This window comes from Lontra canadensis, unplaced genomic scaffold (assembly GCF_010015895.1).
Source record: "Lontra canadensis isolate GAN:19392208 unplaced genomic scaffold, GSC_riverotter_1.0 scaffold4, whole genome shotgun sequence".
Taxonomy (NCBI): Eukaryota; Metazoa; Chordata; class Mammalia; order Carnivora; family Mustelidae; genus Lontra; species Lontra canadensis.
In genome coordinates this window covers 44,860,150-44,885,423 of record NW_022630998.1, presented here as the reverse complement: position 1 = coordinate 44,885,423, position 25,274 = coordinate 44,860,150, and the positions used below count along the sequence as shown (strand labels likewise).

At 35.0% G+C, this 25,274-nt stretch overlaps 1 protein-coding gene across 1 annotated transcript in view; it reads left to right on the top strand.

Moving 5' to 3' along the window:
- RNF180 (ring finger protein 180) overlaps positions 1-25,274 on the top strand; it is a 197,501-nt gene that overhangs the window by 32,509 nt on the left and 139,718 nt on the right. The window contains exons 3-4 of the mRNA XM_032849795.1: positions 15,583-15,678; positions 17,276-18,235. Coding sequence (XP_032705686.1) covers positions 15,583-15,678; positions 17,276-18,235 — 1,056 coding nt within the window. The remainder of the gene's footprint in view (positions 1-15,582; positions 15,679-17,275; positions 18,236-25,274) is intronic.

The window sequence follows — 25,274 nt, the reverse complement described above, 5'->3', positions numbered from 1 at the left end:
GATATATAATTTATCAATTTTTTTTCTTGTTAGATATCTGAATTTCTAGTTTTGGGTTATGAATAAAACTACTTTCAATATTCTTATAAAAGATTTTCCGTGTTTCCGTATTATTTTTTCTGAGGGCCCACAAAGTAGGTATTTTTTTTTAACTCTGTCTACTGGTATAACATTGCTATGTCAGGCATTGTTTCTAAATGCTTTAAAATATTAATTCACTTTATAAGCATGCTCGTCTCAACTGCAATCCTAAAAGGCAATAATGAGACCTTCTCATGCCTGCCTTTTTCTGTCACGCAGAATCTAAATTAGGGAGCTTTCCGGGGTTCTGTTGGGAAGGCAGTCACAGTCACCTTCATTCATGTTCCAACCTGCATCTTCCTAAACTTCACTGGTCAGTATTCCTTCCTGGCCATCAGAGCAGGTGTATTTTAATGTTTTTAGAAGCTGCTACCAGTTTTCCAGAGTGAATGTAAATTTCAGTTGTTCTACATCTTTCAGCCCTTTTTCAGACTTTGTAATTTTAGCTGTTCTGATAGATGTATACTGGTATATCATTACAGTTTTAATTTGCATTTCCCTACTGATTAATGATGTCAAGTACCTTCTTATGTGTTTGTTGGTTAGGCATTGTTCTAAATGTTTTATATTATTCCGTATGCGGTAAGAATAGATTGTCTTGAGGAAGATAATCTCTACTTCATAGATAAGGAAACTGAGGTACAGACATTTAAATTATTTGCTCCAGATCGTACTTTTCCTGAGCAATGCAGCTAGAGTTGGACCTGACACGGAAGGTCCAGAGCAGGTACTCTAAACTCCACTGTCTCTTTGCTCCTTTTGTTCCTCCCTCAGGGCAGCGTGTAATTTCACACCTTCTCAGTAGAGTGGCTGATACTTTTATTTAAGTGCAGAACTCCCAGTTATTAATTCATTTAATAGTTATTTAATGAGCAAGAAAACGGTAAGTGCTACTTTAGTATTGGCATGGGTTGTACAAAAAGGGATGCAGAATACAAAAAAGCATTCTACTTCTCCAGGAGCTTTATTTTATTTTTATTTTTTATTTTTTAATTTTGTTTTATTTTTTTAGGGGCTTTAAACCTAGATGATGACAGGCCAAGCAGTATATCCTGATTTGATAAATCCAGTGACAAAGGGAGGTGAACCAACTGCCCCTGGGCTAGTTATGGAAGGCTTCAGAGGAACCAGAACAGTAACACACACGCACGCGCACGCACACACACACACACACACACACACACATAACTTTGTAAGTATAATTTATAAGCCATAAAATTCATCCATTGCAAGAATATGGTTACATGACTTTTAGCAAATATTTGAGTTGAGCAACTGTCACTATAATATAGTTTCAAAATCTTCCATCACTCCAAAAAGTTACGTTAGGCCCATTTGCCCTGCACCCATGCCCAGACCCAGGTAACCACTGAACTGCATTTTTGTTGCCGTAGCTTCATATTTAAAATAAAATGTATATGTATACATATATATACATTTTATTTATTGTTTATTAATTTTTATTTGTTAATATAATAATTATATATTACATTATATTGTTATATAATAATATTATTATACTATTTATTATATTTATTATATTATTTATTATTATATATATTTATGTATATATACACACATATATAGACACATATATATAGCTATTGAAACTGCCTTATAGGATAAAAATATATAAAACAATGTGTTAAATATATATTTATAGAAATCTATATTCAATGTTTGTATTTCCATAAAATATTAAAATATATGCATGTAAAATAAGACATACATATATAAAATCCTCTTAAAAGCTAATCTTCAGAATTAGTATCATTGTTAAGTCTGGGAGAATTTCTGTAATCAAGGATCCTGAGGGGGCTTCTAAAGTGGTGGTTGTATATTAGTTAAACTGAGTAGTGGATATATTGGTATTTGCTTCTCTTTCAGTCTTTCTTTAACTATAAAAACGCTTTACATTTTACACATGGAAGCATTTCATAAAAATTATTAATGATGAACAAAAGATCTGGGGGTTTTTTCTTAAAGAATTTGTTTATTTATTTGACAGAGAGAGACCACAAGTAGGCAGAGAGAGAGAGGAAGGGAAGCAGGCTCCCTGCTGAGCAGAGAGCCCGATGCAGGACTCGATCCCAGGATCCTGGGATCATGACCTGAGCCGAAGGCAGAGGCTTAACCCACTGAGCCACTCAGGCACCCCGCAAAAGATCTGTTTTAATTAAAGGAAACTAAAAATACTAAACTTAAACATAATTTTATCAGATACTATGCTGAAAGAATGCTTAATTTATCACCTCTTAACTTTATTGCCTATTAAACTATACAGTTAAAAAGTCATGTGTATAAAATAAGTTTGTTTCTGAAAGTGTTGTGTTGTTTTAATTTCTGTAAATGAAATCACACTGTAAGTGGGTCCTTTTCCAGGAATTGTTGCTTTCACTGAAATCGCCATGTTTAGTACAGTTCCCACCAGTTCTTACTTTGGTGTAGTGTTATGGCGCATTAATACTTCACAGCGTATAATGCATTCCTGCTTTGACAGACATTGGAGCCTTACAGTCTAATAGCTCTTACAAACAGTGCTATTATGAGCTCTCTTGTACATACCTTGGCACTCATGGGCAGGAGTGAATTTCTGAGAGTAAAGGCAGCAGCCTCCTAAGACATGTGCACGCTCAGCCTTTGCTGGGCAGCCCTGAACTGTTTCTGCTGACAATGCTAGGAGCAGTTCTTGAGCATTGTTTATCACCCCCATTGTCGCTGTCACTAGCATTCCACATCTCATCTCTCAGGCTCTTGGTGTTTTCTGTCAAATGGCTTTTTTTTCTTACCTGTTTTTTAGTAGGTACTTTTCCTTTCTTTTTTTTTTTAGTTTTTCTTTATGTGTTCTAAATAGTAATCCTTTATTGGTTTTTCTATTGCAAATATCTTTGGCCAGTTTGTGTAACTTATATTGTACTCTTTGTGGAATTTTTAAAGGAACAGGAATTCATCATGTACTATAGTTTACTTTTTGTCATCTCCTTCATATTTTGTACTTTTTGTTTAAGAAATTGTTCTGTGCCCTGAGGGGAAGATTTTTTCCCTTTCCTTTTACTGAGTACCACAGTTGACATTAGCAAGTTTCCTTCGGTCTTCCTCTGAGCAACACATTTAGATTGAGATTATAACCCAAATTTATGTAGGGGGTCCCCCTTAGAATCTCCTCACCCTGAGTGTATCTCAGACTATGTCTGCTGTCCTCAGCACCCCACACGGACTTGAAATGACCCTCAGAACAACACAGAGGATCAGGAAACTGGGAAGACGACATCCATAGCTTTTGGCTCAAGGACCGCATTTCTTTAGCCCTGTCCATGCCAGGAAATTGAGGTCCCACACTCTGCTTTTTAGTATCAAAAACTTGATACTGGGATCACAGTAACTTGCTGCAGAATAATCAAATACCTTCAAAACCAAGCTTACTAGAAAAAAAGAGCACAGATACAGTCATCTCTTCTGCTTTCATAATACTGAGAAGGTATATCAGCCTGATGGAAACTAGGTCATGTGTGGAACTTGAGCTGTAAGGCAATCTAGGACATTTGAACTTTAGATTTCCAGCCCCTGGCATGTAGTAAGGCATGCAAGAAGGAATTTGGAAGGAAATTTTGAGAGAGTTTACAGTGTCCACAAGGAGGAAAGGGCCTCCTACCCCAGCTTTTAGGCTTAAGATACATGAAATATGAGCAAGAACCAAAACCAAAATCAAAATAACAAAAACCCTGGGGCACCTGGGTGGCTCAGTGGGTTGGGCCTCTGCCTTCGGCTCAGGTCATGATCTCAGGGTCCTGGGATCAAGCCCTGCATCAGGCTCTCTGCTCAGTGGGGATCCTGCCTCTCCCTCTCTTTCTGTCTGCCTCTCTGACTACTTGTGATCTCTGTCAAAAAAATAAATAAAATCTTTAAAAAAATAAAATAACAAAAACCCTGAAAACATAAAAATGCAATGACAGAAATGCTCTCCATTTGTGAGGTCTTGGCCAGTGATTAAGAATGGTGTCCCCAGTTTTAGTTTTTTAGTCAATTTTGATACAGCTTTGGACATGTCAAGTTTATGTGGCTCATAGAACATTCCAGTAGAGATTTCTAAGAGGCTGCCGATTCTAAGGATATGGGATTGAGAACAGAGATCTGAACTAAAAGTGGGGTTCTGGGAGTCATCAGCATACAAGTGGAGAGTACAACTGTGACAGTACATGAGATCTCCATGTGCAATGTGAATGGAGTGAGAAAGAGGGCCAACGAGTGTTTAAAGGACGGACAGAAAAAACAAAATGCACACAGTAGGAAAAAAGATGAGCAAGAAAGGTAGGGCTAAAAATCAGGGTACAGTGTTACACAATTCAGTGGATGGGTATCTCCTAGGAAGAGGGGTTGGTTAATGGCACTGGGTCTTTTGGGGAGATGTCAAAGACCAGACACTAGCTTCAGTGTACAGGTTGTACACCGCAGAGTTCTGAAGGGTGTTGGTCTGTGAAGGGTGCCCTCCAGATTTGTGTTGAACTGGCATACAAACTGGACATGTATAGACACTCTACATGACAGTGAACATTGGCTTTAGCAAAGGGGAGGTCAAGGTTCATTGTAGTTGAGAGAATTGAAGGCCAAGTAACAGGTTTTAGTGAATGAAGGAAAATGGGGACTGAGGAACAGTCCAACACTTATTTTAAAGCATTATAATGACTGGGTTGTGACTCTTTTTCAGTTACAGCCTGTGGAGTTTTTCAGCTTTCAAACTCCATCCCTAGAATCAAGGTGGCCAAGATATGATTACTGAATGTTGAATTGAGTATTGGATTATATAGCTTTTCCACCTTTTTTTGGCTAACATATTTTGCTCATTTTCTCTCTGACTTTATTAACCTGATGGTATCTTTTTTCCAGTAGCTACAATAATGAAATAAATCATACTTATATTATTTATTTTGAAATATTTCTATGTTCTCTTTTGTTAGTGTCAGCATATATTTATTTCATACTTAATCTTTCCACATGCTGTAGACTTAATGGTATCTCCTCTATAAACTCATGGTGAAGTTTTATTCCCTGGTGTGTTTGCATCCGGAGATGGGTCTTTAGGAGGTAATTAAGGTTAAATGAGATCTTAAGAATAGGACCCTAACCTGAAAAGACTGTGTCCTTATAAGAAGAGAGAGGTCTCTCTTTCTGTCCACCACGTGTGGTCTCAGTGAGAAGATATCGCAAGCTAAGAAGAGCAGTCTTTCTGGTATTTGAGCATGCTGCCACTTTGATCTCAGATTTCTAACCTTTGGAACTGAGAGGAATAAATGTCTTCTGTTTAAGTCACACAGGCTATGTCGTATTTTGGTAAGGCAGCCCAAGCTAAGACACAACAAACAGTTCCTATAATAGACACTGGAAATTCAAACAAGAGCACAAGGGAGATGCCCTGTCCTTGCGAAGCTTTTGGGATAGTGGTTGATCATAAATACTAATTTATGGCCATGTAAATGGCAAAGAGAAAAAGTATAGAAAGCCATAAGAACAGTATATAGACAGGATTGAACTAATTTGTAACAGGAAGGCTTGTCTGAGGAAGTGACTTGTGTGGGGATGTGGTGGAAGACTTGTGACAGCAATACATGAGGTAGCACATTCTAAGCTTTGGGACCAGCATGTTGAAAGGCCCTGTGCTGGAGAGAATATGGGCTATCCATGGAATTAGAAGATTTCCATGATTGGAGTTCAGAGATCAAGAGGGAGTTTGGCAGGATTTAAAGCTACAAAGAAAGGTATGTCATTTATGGTCTTGTGAGCCAAATTAAGGGCTTTGATCTTTATTCTAAAAGCTGGGAAGCTAATGAAAAGGAGAGATATGACCATTGAATTTTAAAAAGATTATTTTTATTGTGTGTGTTGTGTGAAGAGTGAATTTTTAGAAAGTTGACAAGGTTGAATGTGGGGAGACCTTAAGTGAGGCTTTAAATCGTTTTTGTATTCATTCTGACCTTTTGAGTAAAAAAAGTTTTCATCCTCAAGTACCTTCTCAGAGTACAAATAGGAAAAAAAGAGGGCAGGATAATAGAATTTAATACCTTTATATTTGTAACACTCTAATTAATAATGTAAATGATGTATTTTTTAACCAGTCTTTTCCCTTTTATGTTTATAGCCGTGTAGTTAAATATATAGTTGGCTTACTTTTAATGAATTAGCTGAGGGAGTATTAATGCTAATATTGGAAATGCCAAATGTTAAACATCTTTCAAAAATATCATATACTATTAAATTGTTTATGTCAGCTTTATACATTAAAACTGTCGGCTTAGTTAAAAATCCTAAAGTTCATTTAATGATAAAAAGATAGTGCAGGGCGCCTGGGTGGCTCAGTGGGTTAAGCCTCTGCCTTCGGCTCAGGTCATGATCTCAGGGTTCTGGGATCGAGCCCCGCATCGGGCTCTCTGCTCTGCAGTGAGCCTGCTTCCTCCTCTCTCTGCCTGCCTCTCTGCCTGCTTGTGATCTCTCTCTCTCTCTGTCAAATAAATAAATAAAATCTTTAAAAAAAAAAAATAAAAAAAAATTAAAAAAAAAGATAGTGCATAACATTTGTAATTTTAAAATTACATGAAGTTCTCCCTCTACATAGCAACCAGAAACATTCCCTACCCTTAAAGAACAAACAAAATAACAATGCCTTGGCTCCCCCTGCTGCTTGAACAAATTATTTCAGTTACAAAATATTTTGTCAAGATTTCTCGGATAGCATTAAGTGAAATTGGCTGTTAATTCCTCCTTCTTCTCTTCCTTCCTCCCCCAAGTATAAATTTGAGACCTGAAAAAACTGTTTTGCAAGGTTTTTTTAAGTCCTAATAATACTGTTTTTGTAATTTTCAGTTTAATTTTTTCCCAAAGGAGATAACCTTTCATGCTATTACTTTAAAGTCTTTAAATTCCTAAAATCAGGTTGCTTCCATTGTAGTCATTTATCTTAAAATACATCTGTTAAAACTTGTCTTATCACATATGTTTTTGATTTTTAAAAATTAGTTGACAAGACAAACCATTAGAGACTCTTAATCTCACAAAACAAACTGAGGGTTGCCAGGGAAAGGGGTGTAGGGAGAGGGTGGTGGGGTTATGGACATTGGGGAGGGTATATGCTCTAGTGAATGCTGTGAAATGTGTAAACCTGGCAATTCACAGACCTGTACCCCTGGGGCTAATAATACATTTTATGTTAATAAAAAACCTTTTTAAAAAAATTAATTGACAGTAGACTTATAAACTTAATAGTGTGATGCCCTGCTTTACCTGTTAAACTATACTGGAAGTAAATACCATGAATATTACATATGTTTTCTAAGACTGTGTGTAAGTACAGGTGAAGTAGTTGGCAGTCTCATTTATAATTGAGGCTCCTTCGTTGACCCTGGCTGTCTTTGTTTGCTATACCTAAGTTTCCTGAGGAAAAAATGGAGAACACTGTACATTCTTCACCTAGCCTTTCACATTCCTCTCATGTGTATCAGTTGCTGTAATTGATTTTCTTCTTCCTCTGTTGGCATGAAACAATGCTTTAACTCTTAACTATTAAGAGAAAAATGTGTGCTTGCTTCATATTAATAGTTCTCAAATAAAAATCAGGTTGGGTCCCATTCAGAATCAGTTGTAGAATTTTTTTCTAAACCTACCTTTCATTTTCTATAAGTTAGTGTATCATTTGTGGTTAATTTAAAAATAAGTTATGGCTCAGGTTTTTGGGTTTTTTTTGTTTTGTTTTTTTGTAAGGGAAAAGTAGTATCATGGCTGAAAACATACTCATGCTAATGATATCAGAAGGTTGATTGCCTGAAAACGATAGTATTTATTTGTTACAGGAAGTAACACTTCAGTGACTGAGGTCACTCTGTCCTCAGTGACTGAAGATGGAAGTTCTGAAGCCCAACTGTCTGCTGGAAATCCTTGCTTCTGTGACCTTGGACAAGTTACTTAAAAGTTACCTAATTTCTCTTGTCTTAGTTTCCCTGTCTGTAAAATAGTAAAAATCCTTAAATCCTTAAAACAGTCCCTACTGTGCCTGAGCATAGTAAACACAGCATAAATATTAGTGAGCTAGTAAAAGTAAGTACCTTCTAAAATACCCTTCATAGTTCTTAGGACTGTGATTCCAGTTTATTCTCTTAAGAATGTTCAGGAAGCATCTCTACAATTTATAGTCGATTATGGTTTCTGTGTTATTATGGTCAGTCTTACAAGATTAAATATGATCACTTTATTTGATTACATAATATAATGGAGTATGCACAATGAAATAGCAAAATGAGATAATAAATGTAAGGTACCCAGCATAGTCCCTGGCATATATATATATATATATATATATATATATATATATATATATATTTTATTTATTACTTCATTTTATATGTATGTGTATGTGTGTACATGTGTGTGTGTGTGTGTGTATAAATTTTATCTCCCTTTATATGGTTAATATGGTGTCTAGTAATCATTCAGTAAATATTGATAGGATGACTGCCATTAATTTACTTTGACATTAATATGCTACAGTTCTTTGTACCAGTGTAGAAATATTTACTTAGTCCATATATAGATAAAACCTTGAAAACTCAGAGAAAGTTTTGGATCTAATATCAAAGTAAAAATGACTTTATTTGTGCATTCCAGCTTGTGTTCTCAATAATAGTCTTTTAAAAAATTTATCACAAGGGTGCCTGGGTGGTTCAGTGGGTTAAAGCCTCTGCCATCGGCTTGGGTCATGATCTCAGGGTCCTGGGATTGAGCCCCACACCGGGCTCTCTGCTTAGCAGGGAGCCTGCTTCCTCCTCTCTCTCTCTCTCTGCCTGCCTCTCTGCCAACTTGTGATCTCTGTCTGTCAAATAAATTAAAAAAAAAAAAATTTGTCACAGTTAGACTAATCTCAATAAAGGTCAGCTCCTAATGTAAGGGGCTAATGTGTATGAGGCCAGACGTTTGTGAGATTAATTCTATTCTGCTTTGTGAGATTAATTCTATTCTGCAAAGATGTTATCCATACCTTCATTTCATTTCTAAGGCAAGGTATTTCGGTAAAGCTAGACTGCTTATTTTTATTGAGTCATTTTCAGTAAGTTTCCCAAGGTTCTTTAACAAACAGATTTGTATAGTCCACTTAAATTTGTTAAGATGAGCTTTGGCTCATATGTGACCAAACTGTTAAAAATTCACATTTTTAGAGGAATTTTCTCTAAGAATACAGGAAGTAAAAGCAAACACACTTCAGATTGAATCGTGTTGTTGCATATGTCAGTAGCTGATTTTTTGTTACTGAATATTACTACATTACGTGGATCCTATGGTGGTTTATCCATTGTAGGGATGCCATAGTCGTTTTGGACATTTAGGATGTTTATAGTTTTGAGCTATAATAAAGTTGTTATGAATATTTGTATACAAATCTTTATGTGGATATCTATTTTCATTTCTCCTGGTTATTGCCAGCTACTGCTAGGTCTTAGGGTAAGTGTAGGTATTGTTTTTAAGTGACTGACCGAAGGTTTTCTAAAATGTCTGTACCATTTTGCTTTCATGCTGGCAATGTATGAGATTTTCGGTTGCTCTTTGTAAGTACTGATACTGCTAGTTCTTTTCTTTTTCTTTCTCTCTTCATCCTCCTCTTTTTCTTCTTTATGAACTTTTAAAATAAATGTACAGTGGAATCCATTGTTGTTTGAGTTTGCATTTCTGCAGTGACTAATGGTGTTCTGCCTTTTTTTAAATGTGGTTTTGGTGAACATCAGTATGTGCCCTCTGTGAGGTGTCTGTTAAAAATCTTGTTCTCATTTTTAAAATTGTGGGTTTTTTTTTTTTTCTTATTAAGTTGTAAGAGGTTTTTTTAATATTCTGGCTAAAAATTTCTTGTTGGATACAGGTTTTGTGAATTTTCTTCCAGTCTGTGGTTTGTGTTTTTATTTCTTTACTGATACCTTTCAAATAGTTGATTGTTTTAATTTTTATGAACTCCACCTTATCATTTTTTTAAAAATGGATTGTGTTTTTCTGCTCTGAGAACATTTCCTATCACAGGGTTTTCTCCTCTGTTTTCTTCTAGACAGTTTGTACTTACAGTGTTACCTTTTAGGACTCAGATCTATTTTGAGTTATTTTTATGTATGATATGGGGTAAGCAACAAGATTTTTTTGTTTAGCATAATACCCTCTAGTTAGTCAATCAGAGAAAGACAATTATCATATGATCTCTCTGATATGAAGAATTTGAGAGGCAGGGTACGGGGTGGTGGGGGAAAGGGAGGGAAAAAATGAAACAAGATGGGACCAGGGAGGGAGACAAACCATAAGAGACTCTTAATCTCAGGAAACCAAGCAGAGGGTTGCTGGAGGGGAGAGGGATGGGAGGGATAGGGTGGCTGGGTCATGGACATTGGGGAGGGTATGTGCTACGGTGAGTGCTGTGAATTGTGTAAGCCTGATGATTCACAGACCTGTCCCCTGAAGCAAATAATACATTGTATGTTAATTTAAAAAAAGATTGTTTGGGACTTTTTTGTTTTCCTTTAGCCTCATACATTTATCAAATTGTTCCCATCACCAGCTTTTGAAGAGTGTATCTTTTCTCATCACCTTGGCATATTTACCAAAAATTAATTGAGCATGTATACAGGTCTATTTGGGTTCTATCCTGTTCCACTGATCCAGTAAGTGTTGAAAGTAGGAAGTGTATGGACTCCACCTTTCGTCTTCTGTTGCAGAATTTCTTGGGGTGTTTCAGATCATTTGCATTCACATAAATTTTGTAATCTGTCAGTTTCTACAAATAAGCCTGCTAGGATTTTGAGTGGGATTGTGGTGAATCTGTAAATTAATCTGGGAAGAACTGATATCTTAAAAATATGACATATTCATTGGTTTAATTCGGTCTTCTTTAATTTCTTTGTATAGTGTTCTATAGTTCTCAGTAGACAGGTCTTAAATATATTGCATCAAATTTATACATAATGAAGGCATATTTTTGGATACTTTTCTAAGTGATATTTTAAACATTTTTGCTTTCCCATTATTTGTTGTTAATATACAGAAATGTGATACACAGACCTTTGTATGTTGACATTGTATGCTGAAATTATGCAAACTTCTTAATTTAAACAGCCATTTTGGTGAATTCCTTAGTAGTAGTTTTTTCATACTATGCCGACTACAAATAAAAGAGTTACATTGTTCTTTTTTAAAAATTGTGCTAAAATATACCTAATATAAAATTTACTACTAGTGATATTTAGCACATTTACAGTGTTGCACAGCCATCATCACTGTCTAATTCCAGGACATTTTCATCTTCCCAAGAGGAAAGCTCACACTCATTAAACTGTCACTCTCCATTTACCCTTCCCTCAAAACCCAGGCAACTACTGATTTGCTTTATGTCTATAGATGTGCTGGACTCTGGATATTTTACATAAATGCAGTCATACAATATGTAGCCTTCTGTGTCTGCCTTCTTTTACCCAGCATAATGTTTTCAATGTTATCCATGTTCTAGCATGTATCACTGTTTTATTTCTTTCTTCTTCACTTATGTTCTTTTTTCTTTATTATCCATCTTATTTGATGAGACGTTGTATCTTGTTTTATTTTTAATCTGTGTGTCTCTTTTCCTTTTCTTGCCATACTCTGCTGACTTGGACCATCAATACAGTGTGGTATAGAAACAGTGAGAATGAATTGTATATGTGTACCACATTTTTATCAATTAGATTGCTTCCATAACTTGGCTATTATAAGAAAGGCTGCAATAAACGTAAATGTGAATCAGTCTTTTCAAAGCAGTGTTTTCACTGTTTGGGGGGGGGGCAGGTAAATTGCCCATTAGTAGAATTATTGGATCATACTATATTTCTATTTTTAATTTTTAATTCTATTTAATTTAAAAATTTTCTCTTCTTCTCTTTTTCTTATGTTAGTCACCATACAGTATATCATTAGTTTTGATGTAGTGTTCCATGATTGATTGTTTGCATGAAATATCCACTGATCCATGCCCTCCTTAATACCTACTACCAGGCTCACCCATCCCCCCACCCTCCTCCTGTCAGAAACCCTCAGTTTGTTTCTCAGAGTCCATAGTCTCTTATGGTTTGTCTCCTGTATTTTTAATTTTTTAAAAAGTCTCCATACTGTTTTCCACAGTGACTGTACCCATTTATAGTCACACCAAAAGTGATCGCCAGTGACTTTTTTCTCCACATCTTTGTCAACACCTGTTATTTCTTGAGCTTTTTACTTTAGCCGTTCTGACAGGTGTAAGTTATTGCTAAGTGTTATCTATTAAAATGCTTGCTGAGAGAATGTCTAATACCACTTACTTTTACATTGCCAGAGTCAGAAGTAATCAGTTTCTTTTATTTTTACTTGAATCAATTTTCAGATTAAATTTTAATTATACAAGTATTATTTAATACATTCTCCCAGTAAAGCAATAATGAGAAAGTTAACATTTCCTTTTAGTAACTCCTAACCTTCGTCTTTCTTCCTTCAAATCTAACCAATATTGTCAACTTGGTACATGGCATCTTAGGTACTTTTTATATTTATGTTTGTTTCCTTCGAAAAGTTGTAATACTACTTATTTTTAGGTTGTGTATGCTTTTAATAGCATAGCTCAGAGTGCATTTATTTCTAATTCACTTGACTTTTTAAAAATAGCAAACAGTAGTAGTAGAGGTGTATCTTATTAGTACAAACAAATCTAGCTCATGTTCTTTACATGTCATGGTACTATTTTCAGCAAGAATAGAGATTGATCCTCAGTAGCTCATCTTCTGGAGTTCCTGTAACTGCTTTCCATTTTTTTTTTTCTAGGCATTTCCAGCTACCCTGAGATGTTGCTCTATTTCTCTCTTCCTTAGGTACACCTCTTGCCTGGAGACAGACAGACATCCATTTTACCCCCGATGGTTACCCAGGGCTTTTTTTTTTTGTCTCTCGTTTTCACCACGTTGATATGGACCATTATTTGTGTTGTTCTCATCTATTATGTACTTGGAACTTGAATACATTGTGCTGCTCTTTCCTCATTCATCTTCCAGAGGCTCCTCATAATTTCTGGTTCACGGAAATCTCCCCAGCTATATTTTTTAGTTCAGCTCTTGGTTACTTTTATAATTGTCTTTGACAAATACTTTGTTTTGAGAGGGAGGATACACTAGATTATGTGCTTACTTTACTATACTGGAACCAGTAATTACTTCCCTCTACATGAATTTTTCCTTCTTTGGTTTTATGAGAATCTAGGATAAAATAAACCTTTGTACGTCTGCCCGACACTCTTGTTGAGGACATATATATTAGGGAGCAGTAAGATGATTGAGCTAGAGACTGTTTCTAGTATCTCCTCCTTTCTTCCTAACTTTGCTTCCATTCAATAATACCTTCTTCATTTTGACATGGATTTGCCTTGCCTTTTCTTACTATTCTTTTTTTTTTTTTAATTTCTTTTCAGCATAACAGTATTCATTGTTTTTTGCACCACACCCAGTGCTCCATGCAATACGTGCCCTCCCCAATACCCACCACCTGGTTCCCCCAACCTCCCACCCCCTGCCCCTTCAAAACCCCCAGGTTGTTTTTCAGAGTCCATAGTCTCTTATGGTTCACCTCCCCTTCCAATTTCCCTCAGGTCCCTTCTCCTCTCCATCTCCCCATGTCCTCCATGCTATTTGTTATGCTCCACAAATAAGTGAAACCATATGATAATTGACTCTCTGTGCTTGACTTATTTCACTCAGCATAATCTCTTCCAGTCCCGTCCATGTTGCTACAAAAGTTGGGTATTCATCCTTTCTGATGGAGGCATAATACTCCATAGTGTATATGGACCACATCTTCCTTATCCATTTGTCTGTTGAAGGGCATCTTGGTTCTTTATATTCACGTGATAAGTTGCAGTCTGTTAGCCAGATTTAGAGTTCAGGCATCATTAATAAAACTATAAAATTTCTCTTTCGCCCACTATATACCCTTCTCAGAGGACTTTGTATTTGCCTTTGAACTGTTTTCAGCCTGTGTTGTTGATTCAGACATTAGAAATGGAAAATTTTTTCAGACCTTTTAACAAAAGTATTTTTCCTCTGTTACAGTCTTGAATTTGGCTTAGTGCTCTCATTTATAGTATATCAAATACTGTTGTGTACAGTATATGAAATAATGAAATGTGGTCTAACATACAACAATAGCTCAGTTCCCTTTCGCATTTTAATTAAGTTGTGATCTTTTGGGAGCCTGACAGAAATTAGGTAAAGGTGGTTTCTTTATAGATCTTTCTGACAGGCAAATAAATCATACTGAAACTTTTCTTGTATACTGGGCCACCATTTGGTATCTTAAGATGTATTCATGGAAGAGAAAGTGATATAATGCCCAGAGGCACCAACTTGGGAAATTAAACCTAGAAATTTGGCGATCTTGGTTCCACATCACAATCTAATGGAGATTATTTGGCAAAAGGTTCTTACAGAGATTCTGTCTTATTTCATTCTTATCACTGTGCATACAGACTTTGCAAGTATGTTTAGTAATTTCCTTATGTATTTTGTTAATGTAATTATAGTACCTAATAGTGTCACTGCTAGGGAAATCTAAAAAAAACATTATGCTTTGGCAACTTGGAAAAGTTGCTGCTGTGTAAAATCTGATGCTGGGAATGGGTATATGGACAGAAGCATTATTTTTCCCTCTTCTTCTCAAGAAACTCTTTTCTGCCATCACAGAATGCAATTTTGTATACCCAGAAGGGATCTTAGCAATTATCAAGAAGTTTTTTACAGGTGAGAAAACTGAGACCCAGAGAGGTAAAGAAAGGTAAATTGGTGTAAGGTTAATTAAGGTTATAAAGAGTCCTGTATCTCCATGCTAGCCTGCCCTGCATTTTTCTGATATGTGTACAGTTTTACCTGTATATCACATATATTCCTACACATCTCTTTCAGAAAGCCAAAAGTATCTCTCTCTGAAATTTTCTTCTTCTAATACAGCTGAAATTTAGTTGAGGCTTTTCTGGTTGCCTATGAATTTATTCTTCTCCCCCATCCTCTTGTACTTTTCTTGAGTACCTCAATAGATGGTTTGGCAGCTTCTTTATTCTTAGTAGAGTCCAGATGGAATCAGGGATTAAAGACCTGGGAAAGTTGTCATGAATGGCATTATTTTTTCCTCACATTCAGGAAAAGGAATAGGGTGCCAGATTTGTCTATTGAATGACTTTTTGCTAAATTTTAAATTTAATTTGATAAAATCAATGGAATGGAGGCTTTTTTTTTTTTTTTTAATTCACAAGCAGTTATTCCTTGAAAATTTGTTTTTGTCTTTGTGGGTTTGTTTTTGGGAAGGGAATGAGAAGAGGAGAGCAGTGGTTATTTTCTTCCTAGCTAAAACTGAATTTATATTTTTGTGTTTTACTCAAATATGAAATTTGTTAAATAAATCCAGAACTGGTAATAACTAATATCATGCATTTTGATACAACAGGACAGACATGATTCTGCTGATGATCAGAGTATTTGTCATGTGTGGCACATGGATATAGAAGCTCTTCCAGAATGGATAAACTGCCTAATACAAAAAGTAAGTTCCTTAGTTTCTGAGTAAAATTAGGAATTTACGACTTCCAGGATTTTTTTAGAGCTATTTTTCTTGAATGCATTCTTTCAAGAGATAAGAAAGGGTCTGTAACTCTTGATTACACCTACTGGCTTCTTCCTTATTACTGGAGAGCTCCAGGTACTTTTCTATCTCAGACTTTAAAACATGGTATTTCCCCTTTCTTGATTGCTCTTCCCACAGTTATTTACTGCTTCCCTTGTTTCCATGTATCTTTACTCACAATGAGGCATTGCCTCTGCAAACTGTCAGTTCCCCTACTCTGCTATTATCACCCCACACTTCCTTTCTCCTCCTCTCTGATTTAAATAGCTATGTTTTACATACACACACACATACAATATGTAATGTATAGTACTCATAAGCATACATGAGCATATATGACCTATAACAATATAGACATAAATACACACACACACACACACATGCATGCATGCACACATGCTTACCCACATACATATATGGCTTACCGGTCTTGTTAATTGCCTTGCTCCCCTACCAGAATAAAAACTACATAAAGTCAGAAATTTTTCTCTTTTGTTTATTACTGTTATCTCCAGCACCTAGAACAATGCCTACTGAGTAAATGAAATATCCTATATTATTCATGTATGCATATGTGTATAAACTAAACTGGATAATTAATGATTCTCAGTGGTACAATCAAAATCAAATTACCAAATTTTTAAGACTCCTTAATGAAATATTATAAGAGCAAGAACTCACCTTGTTAACAATATGATATTATTATTTCTCACATTTTGAAACACGCATTGAAAAAGTGTTAAATAATATGATTTTTGAAAAAAATATAGTTGCCATTCTCCCCTGACTTTTTTGTTGTTGTTAAAAAATAACATTTGGTAGATATCCTCTGCATTCATTCTCACATTGTAATGATTTCCTGGGAACAAGCCAGTGCCCTGGCTTTCACTGTCCTGAACTTTACAAAATGTATGAGGGTGCTACAGATATTCCACTGTCTCTCCTGAAAAAAATAATTTTAAGCCAGTTCATTATTAATTTCACACTTGCATATAAAAAATGCACTGTTATGTATGCAACCAGTATCTTTTGGTTGTATGTAAAAAGGCAGGAAGAGCTTTATTCTGTTGGTTGGGTAAGGTTCCCTCCCACAGTGTTTGGTATGCAAGAAGGGTATCAAAACAGACACTTTTCTGTGAGATTTTACTTGCAAATTAAGCTCTGTAGACTGATTTGCTTCCTGGTTCCATAGTGTATTTTTCTTTTCATTAGTTCACACTGTATCCATATTCCGCCTATTGTTTGAGAGATTCTTTTAGAATGCTTGGGAGTATTGTTGGGGTGGGCTGATGTGCAGTATGTTATCATTCTAGAACTTTGGGGTTGCTTATCTCTGTTTATTAGAAGGCTTGTTTCCTTTTACTATTCTGTCTACCAATCAGAAAACAGAAAGCTAGCCTTTTCTGTGGCATAGAAAACTTTCATGTGGTTGGCTTTAAAAAAAAAAATACAGCTCACATTCTGTTTGATTACTTTACAATGAAAGCATTGTCTTACTTTCCTTTATTACCTGTAGGCCCAGTGGACAGTTGGAAAACTGAATTGCCCTTTCTGTGGGGCCCGTTTAGGGGGCTTTAATTTTGTCAGCACTCCAAAATGTTCCTGTGGCCAGCTTGCAGCTGTACATCTCTCTAAGAGCTGGACCGATTATCAGCCAACACGGGCAGGCCGACTAATGAGACCATCGCTGAAATACTTGTCACATCCTAGAGTTCAGTCAGGTTGTGACAAGGAAACTCTGCTGACAGGTGGCGCCTCCAGAAACAGAAATCACGGGGTTTTAAATATGGCCCAAAATAATAGTGGCTCTGGAAGATTAACAGAAGCACTCTGCCTGGAGGTACGGTCAACATATTTTCAGATGAAGAATGAAAAACTGCTCTTCAAAGCATCAGATCCAAAATACCAGCTTTTTGTTCCTCAGCTTGTGACTGGCAGATGCACTAGAAGAGCTTTTCATAGGAAATCACATAGTTTGGATCTGAACATCAGTGAGAAACTGACTTTGTTACCCACTTTTTATAAAATACATAGTAAGACTGCTGCCTGTCCCAGGCTAAATGAAACACAGCCTATTCACCTTTCAGGCTTGCCTTTAGAATCTAGTAAAAATAACTGTTCCTTTCAGATTTCATCCAATTTTGATCCTAATATGCTGCTGCAAAGATTTTCAGTGGCTCCCCGTGAGACCCAGACACAAAGAGGAGGAGAATTTCAGTGTGGTCTAGAAGCTTCTGCAGTGTACTCTGACCATGCAAGTTCTAACAACCTGACTTTCGTGATGGACCTGCCCTCAGCTGGTAGGAGCATGCTGGAGGCCTCGGACCAGGAAGAGCCCCTCTCGGCACTGGACTTCCTGCGTTCGGGCAGTTTTTCACTGGGGACAATTAACCAGAGGCTCAGTAAGAGAGAAAGGAGCAAATTGAAAAATCTGAGAAGGAAACAACGAAGGCATGAAAGATGGCTACAGAAGCAGGTAATTTTTTGAAGAGGTTTACTAAAAATTCTGTATTATAAAATCTTGGGGTTTGGGGAGAGGAGCTAACTTTGAATACCTATATTATAAAAACATGGTTTTAATGAGTGTTGAAATGACATTTCTGTCTAGGTGAACTTCATAGTCATGCACCTCTCTTAAAATCGGCAAGTGTAAACCTGTCTCTGTTCACATATGGTTAGGGAATGTCCTTTCGGGAAGTTTTCCTAAATCCTAGTATTTTACATGAATACTAATCTCATGATGTTGAGGTGAGATTATCATATACATTTAAAATTTGTTCATGTTGGGATTGTTTGCAATGATTTTATCTCAGGTCAGTTTGAAACAAAGAAGTCTTTCTAATTTAATTGAGTGACAAATTAATTGACTTTCATCACTTTTAGCTTAAATGGATATTTTTAAGGAACATTATGTAGTTATGTGCTCGTATGATCCAGATATGGTTAAATCTACTGATTTGTGAAGTTTATCTTAATTGACCCTTATTGTAATTTTATAGGAAAGAGTGCTTCTCTATGGTTTAAACTCCTGTATCTATAATGATAGGTTCAAAAATGGTTATGCAAAAGTGCTGAACAATAAATTGCAGGTGCTCTGGAGACCAATTAAAGCCAGTGGATGAGGTGCTCATGAAAATTTGGAAGCTTGAGGACCAGTATATTTCTATGTACACTTTTTTTTGCAAATTGTCTTTGTTACCTACTTGTTTATAGTAAATAGCAATCCTTATTAATCAGTATGTTGAATATTAACAACATCCACAGAGCTTAAATATAGAAAGCTGCAACTTTGCATAATCATTTTTTTAAACAATTCAAACTCATTGCTTATGATCCTAGTCATAGACTGAATAGAATAAAATTACTGCATTGAGTGCTTCAATCAGGTTAATTATTTTTCATCATTTGGTTAGAGAGTATAATTATGGGTAATTATATTTTTGACTGGATGCTGACAAGAGCATTGTAGTTCGGTTTATTTGCAGGTGATGGTGTAATGTAGCATCAAAGCATATATTGTAGAATGTAAAAAATGAATATATTTTAGCACCATTATAATATACTTCATGTTTAATATATTGAGTATATATTGAAGCTATGAAATACAATATTTTTTATTGAAAATTTGACTTAAACCCATAGATAAATTGGGGATGGACATATGTTAAGTGAATATTCAGAAAGTCTACCTTAAAAACGATATAGAGGGCTTCAAATAACTCTCAAACAAATAGAACTTTAAAAGAAGTATAAAAATTATACCTGCTCTGTATTCTAAATTTATGCAGGTAACATCTTTGCAATTTAAAAAAATGTGTTTAATTCTTGAGCTGGGTACTTCTGAGAAATTAAACTATATTACTGATCATTTTCCAGCATAGGAACATTATTTTTATACAAGTTAAAGCTAAGCAAGACCAACATCAGTGTTGGGTTTGTTTGTTTGTTTGTTTGTTTTAAAGGGTACTTTTATTCATTCACATACATGTGGTTTAACCAAACTGCTTGGCTAGTGAACCAGAACGAAGGAATTCTAGTCAGACCCGTGGCAGGTCGGTATAGGGAGTACTACGACAGGGTCCTAGAGGGCTGTTTGGTTGCACGGGATCTACCGGCAAACAAATGCCGAATGTATCCTTAGCAAAGAAAACGTAAAAGTCTGCAGAAGCATGGGAGTGGCATATGAGTTAGTGATGTGAGTGCACACTCACATCACCAGTTAGAGCCCTAAAGAAGAATTTTTAACGGTTTTGTTATTTCAAGCCAAAAGATAAGTCCTGGAAAGATTTCATCCCTGAGATAAATTAATGGCTTAGCTATTCAGCTCATTCCATCTTTACTAAAGAGTAGTTAATTCTGTAAACATTTATCAAATACGTGTTTCATATACCATGCCTTTGAGTAATGACTTCAACGTAGATCCTGCCCTTCTTTATTTTTAAAAGATCCATTTATTTATTTTAGAGAGTGAGTGCTCACACAAGTGGGAGTGACTAAGGGAGAGAGAAAGAGGAGAGGGGAGAGAGGGAGAGAAGCAGACTCCCCACTGAGCACAGAGCCAGATGTGGGGCTCCATCTCAGCACCCTGAAATCGTGACCTGAACTGAAACAAGGGTCTAACACCTAGCCAACTGGGCCACCCAAGTATCTCCTGCCCTTTTTTAAAAAAGGAAGATAAACATACAAGATATAAAGGAAAGGTTACCTATTGTTAATGATAATATTTTTTAAGTTTAAAATAATTGGTTGGGAAATCTAGATTTAGGACTTTCATTTGATATTTTAGTAATTTTTCCTCCCACAAACTAGACATCCTTATGTGGCAGATACCATAATAAAAATGTTAATGACACTATAAAAAGTTATTTAAATTTTTGAAGCTTAAGGGTATAAATGGGATTAATATTGAAATAGAAACTAAAATTAATTTTCAGTGTTTTATTCAACAGATGTTAATTAAACTTCTACTTTGGGGGAAAGACAGTGCTGAACAAACCTCTTTTCTTATTCACCATAACCTTGTTGGGTTTCTGTTTTAGTTTTTTAATTACTATGCAATAAAATATATTCTTGGCATATAGCTCTATGATCTGAACACACAGATTGATATAACAACCACCACAGTGGGGATACAGAGTAGTTCCATCACCCCCAACATCTCCCTTGTGCCTTTATAGTTGTGCTTTGATTGTATCTTTATAATTATATCCTTGTCCTATCTCTAATCTCTGAAAACCATTGATCTGTTCTCTATTACTTTAGCTTGTCTTTTGATGATATAAAATAATAATGTAATGCTATAAAATTAGAATCATATAATATATAACCTCTAGAGACCAGCTTCTTTGATACAGTACAGTTGCCTATGAGATTCATTCAAGTTGTTGAATGTATCTATTGTTTGTTCTTTTTTGTTGCTCAGTAGTATTCTATTATACCAATAAACTGCAGTTAGTTCATTGTCCTGTTCAAGACAAGGGAGTTGTTGAAGGTTTGGGCAGTTATGAATAGAGCTGTTCAAACCATTCCTGTACAGGTTATCCTGTGAACCTAAGTTTTCATTTCACTAAGGTAAATACTCAGGAATGAGAATACTGGATCGCATGGTAAGTATATATTTAACTCTGTAAGAAACTGTCAGACTGTTTTCCAGTTTGGAAAATGGTTATACCATTTTGTATTTCAAGACCTGGTATATGAGAATTTCCTTTGCTGTGAGTCCTCACTTACGCCTGGTATTCTCAATATTTTTTAAAATTGTTGGAAGTGGGTATGTAGTCATATCATATTGTGGTTTTCGTTTGCATTTTGCTGATGGCATTTTCCTAATGATGTTGAACATTTTTCATATGTTTATTTTTCCATTTGTATATATTGTGTAGGGAAGTGTCTGTTTAGATATTTTGGTCATTCTTAATTGGGTTGTGTTCATTGTGTTGAGTTGTGAGAGTTCTTTATTTTGGATATAAGTTTTTCATCGCATATGTGATTTGTAAAGATTTTCTCTGAGTTTGTAGTTTGTCCTTTTTGTCTCTTAATTTTTTTTTCCCTGTGAAGCAAACATACTTAATTTTGATAAAGCCTAATTTCCCATTTTTTTAAATGGATTATGCCATTGGTGTCATACCTAAGACCTCTTTTGCCTAATTCTCAGGTTATAAAGATTTTTTCCTAATGATTTAGGTGCTTTTAGGCTTCATCTAAAAGTTTTTTAATTTTAAGTACCACATTAAGAATTACGATTCATTTTGAGTTTATTTCTTTTTGATAAAGTGTGAGGTTTCAGTTGAGGTTTGCTGTTTTACATAGAGTGCTTGATTGTTCCAGCACCGTTTGTTGAAAACACTGACCTTTCTCCATTGAAATGCTTTTACAACTTTGTCAAAGACCAATTGGCTGTATGTGTGGGGGTTCTGTTTCTGCATTATCTATTCTCTTCAGTTCATTTTTGTGTCTCTCTCATTGCCAGGAGTCCTTTCTCTTAGTTTTTGTAGCTATAATAAATCATAAAGTAGGAGTCTGTGATTCCTCTAACTTAACTGTTCTTTATTAAACTTGTTTTATTTATTGTAGTTCCTTTACCTTTTCATGTAAAATTTAGAACCAGTCTGTTTATTACCAAAAAAGTCCTGTGGGGATTTTGATTGTAATTATATGAAATCTGTAGATCAACTTGGGGAAAATTGAAATCATTACTGTGTTGATTTTCCCAATCCTTGAACATGGTATGTCTCTCCATTTGTTTAGGTCTTTGATTTCTTTCATCCATATTTTTACACTTTTTTAGCATTCAGAACCTATGCATGTTTTGTTAGCTTTATACCTATTTACTTTTTGATGTTGTTAATTTTTTAAATTTTTATATTGCTATTAATTGTATATTGCTAGTGTACAAAAACACAATGGATTTTTGTTTTGACTTTGTATCTTGTTATTTGAAAGTACAGATCTTTTGACATCTTGTCAGATTTATTCCTAAGTATTCATATTTTTTCTGTTGTAAAATCATACTGTTTTATTAAGTTTGAATTTCCAGTTGTTCATTGATAATATGTAGAAATAAAATTGAGTTAGTATGATCTTATATCTTACAACCTTTCTAATCTAACATAGTAGGAATAGTAGTTGTTTTTTAGATTCCATTGTATTTTCTAGTAGATGATCATAGTGTCTGCAAATAAATACAACATTACTTCTTCCTTTCCAATCTAGAATCTTTTTTCTTTTTTTCTTCCCCCCTCCCTTTTTTTTTATTTTTTTTTTTGGTTATTGAAGTAGCTAGAACATCTAGTACAGAATTGAGTAGAAATGAGGAGAACAGACATCCTTGTCTTTTTCCTGATATAAGGAAGGAAGCATTCAGCCTCTCACCATTAAGTATGTTAGTTTTAGGTGTTTTGTAGATGCCCTTTATCAGGTTGAGGAAGTTTCCTTATATTCCTAGTTTGCTGGAAGTTTTATTATAAATGGATGTTGAATTTTGTCAAATGCTTTCTCTCATCAATTGATAGGATTGTGTGTTTTCAGTGTTAATACTGATTATTATAATGAGTCAGTCTTTCAGTCCCACAATAAACACCACTTTTATTATATTGTATTTTTCTTCCTATATATTGCTGGATATTATTTGCAATAATTTTTGAGAGTTTTTTCCTAACCTCTGCACATGATGGATACTGGCCCAAGGTTTTCTGTATTTTTGTGCTGTTCTTGTGTGGTTTTGATATCCAGATAGTACTGGTCATGTAAAATGAGTTAGGAAGTAATCTTTCCTCTTCAGTTTTCTGGAAAATATTTTGAAGAATTGATGTTATTTTTTCTTAAATATTTGTTAATGAAACTTTCTGGGCCTGAAGATTTCCTTTTTGGAAGGTTTTGAACTGAATTCCGTTTCTTTAGTACTTATAGAGCAATTTATGTATCTCTTTCATTTTGGCTAAGTTTTGATTGTTGTTTTCAGTGAATTATCTAAGTTGTTGAAATTGTATATTAGTATTGTTCATAATATTCCCTTATAATCCCTTTAATGTCTTGGATTGGTAATGATATCTCCTTTAAAAGCTTATAATTAATGATGGTTTGTATCTTCTCTCTTGCTCTCTTTTTTCTTTCTTCTTTTTTTTTTTAAGTTTTGCTAGATTATCAATTTTATGGATCTTTTCAAAGAACCAGCCTTGGATTTCAATTATATTTTCCATTGTTTGCTTCTTTTAAATTCTTAATTTCTGCTCTTACCTGTAATATTTTCTTTCTTCCCTTCATTTTCCTTCCTTTTAGAAAAAAATACTTAGCAACTTATTAATTGGAATCTTAGAAGATTATTGTTTGGAAATCTTTCTTTCTCATCTAAGCATTTAATGCTGTAAACTTCCCTTTAGTTGCTGCATTAGCTACATCCTATAACATTATGGTTGTTATATGGTTTTTATTATAATTCGTATAATTTATTATAATTCAGTTCAAACTATTTTCTAATTTCTTTTGAGACTTTTTTTTTTTTGGCCCACCTTGTTTGTCTAAGTGGTTAATATAATCATGAAAAGACTGAAATACTAGCATTTTAAGGAAATTAATCAAAAATTTCTTCCTGGGGAAAATATTTCTTACTCTGGATTGAGGGAAAGTAAAACTGTCCCTAGTATAATTGCATAATATTTTTAAAACAACTCTTCATAAACAGCATTTCATTCTATTGTGTTTTCTTTTTTTTTTTTTTAAGATTTTATTTATTTATTTGACAGAGAGAGAGCTCACAAGTAGACAGAGAGGCAGGCAGAGAGAGAGGAGGGGAAGCAGGCTCCCTGCTGAGCAGAGAGCCCGATGCGGGGCTCAATCCCAGGACCTTGGGATCATGACCTGAGCCGAAGGCAGAGGCTTTAACCCACTGAGCCACCCAGGCGCCCCTATTGTGTTTTCATTTTTTAACCTTAAGTCTATTTAATATGAGTAAAAGAAAATGTCACTTTAAAGCCCACAAGAAACTATTGTGAAACAAAGAATATACCTCATTTTTCTTTGGAGTGTTGTGCATGAATATAAAGTAATTGACCTAGTATCATGGTTTGTAATAAATCACTGAACCATTTACAATGACTATATTATTTTGTTCTCAGTGAATTAAATGAGTTAAGACTACTTGTATTATTACAAAGGTGTGATTTAGGCCCTGGGGAGAATAGGACCCAATAAATTATTCCAAAGACCTGCTTATTTGGGTTTATCTAGAAAAGATACATATCTTCCACAAAGGCACTAAATTTCATTTCCATGGATTTTTACATAGTGATCATTTTGAACTTTGTGTAGATTTTAAAGGAGTTCATTTATTCTTCTATCACTTGATGCATCATCTTCAAATCATGCAGAGATCATATTCCAAACACATACTCAGTTGTCCCTTTAAAAGAGGAGAAATTTTTATATCTCTGAACTGTAATAGTAATCCACATATTGAGCAATTCTTCCGCATTTTTTCTCTGCCTCCAACAGAAAATTAATGGTTTATTGAAAGAAAA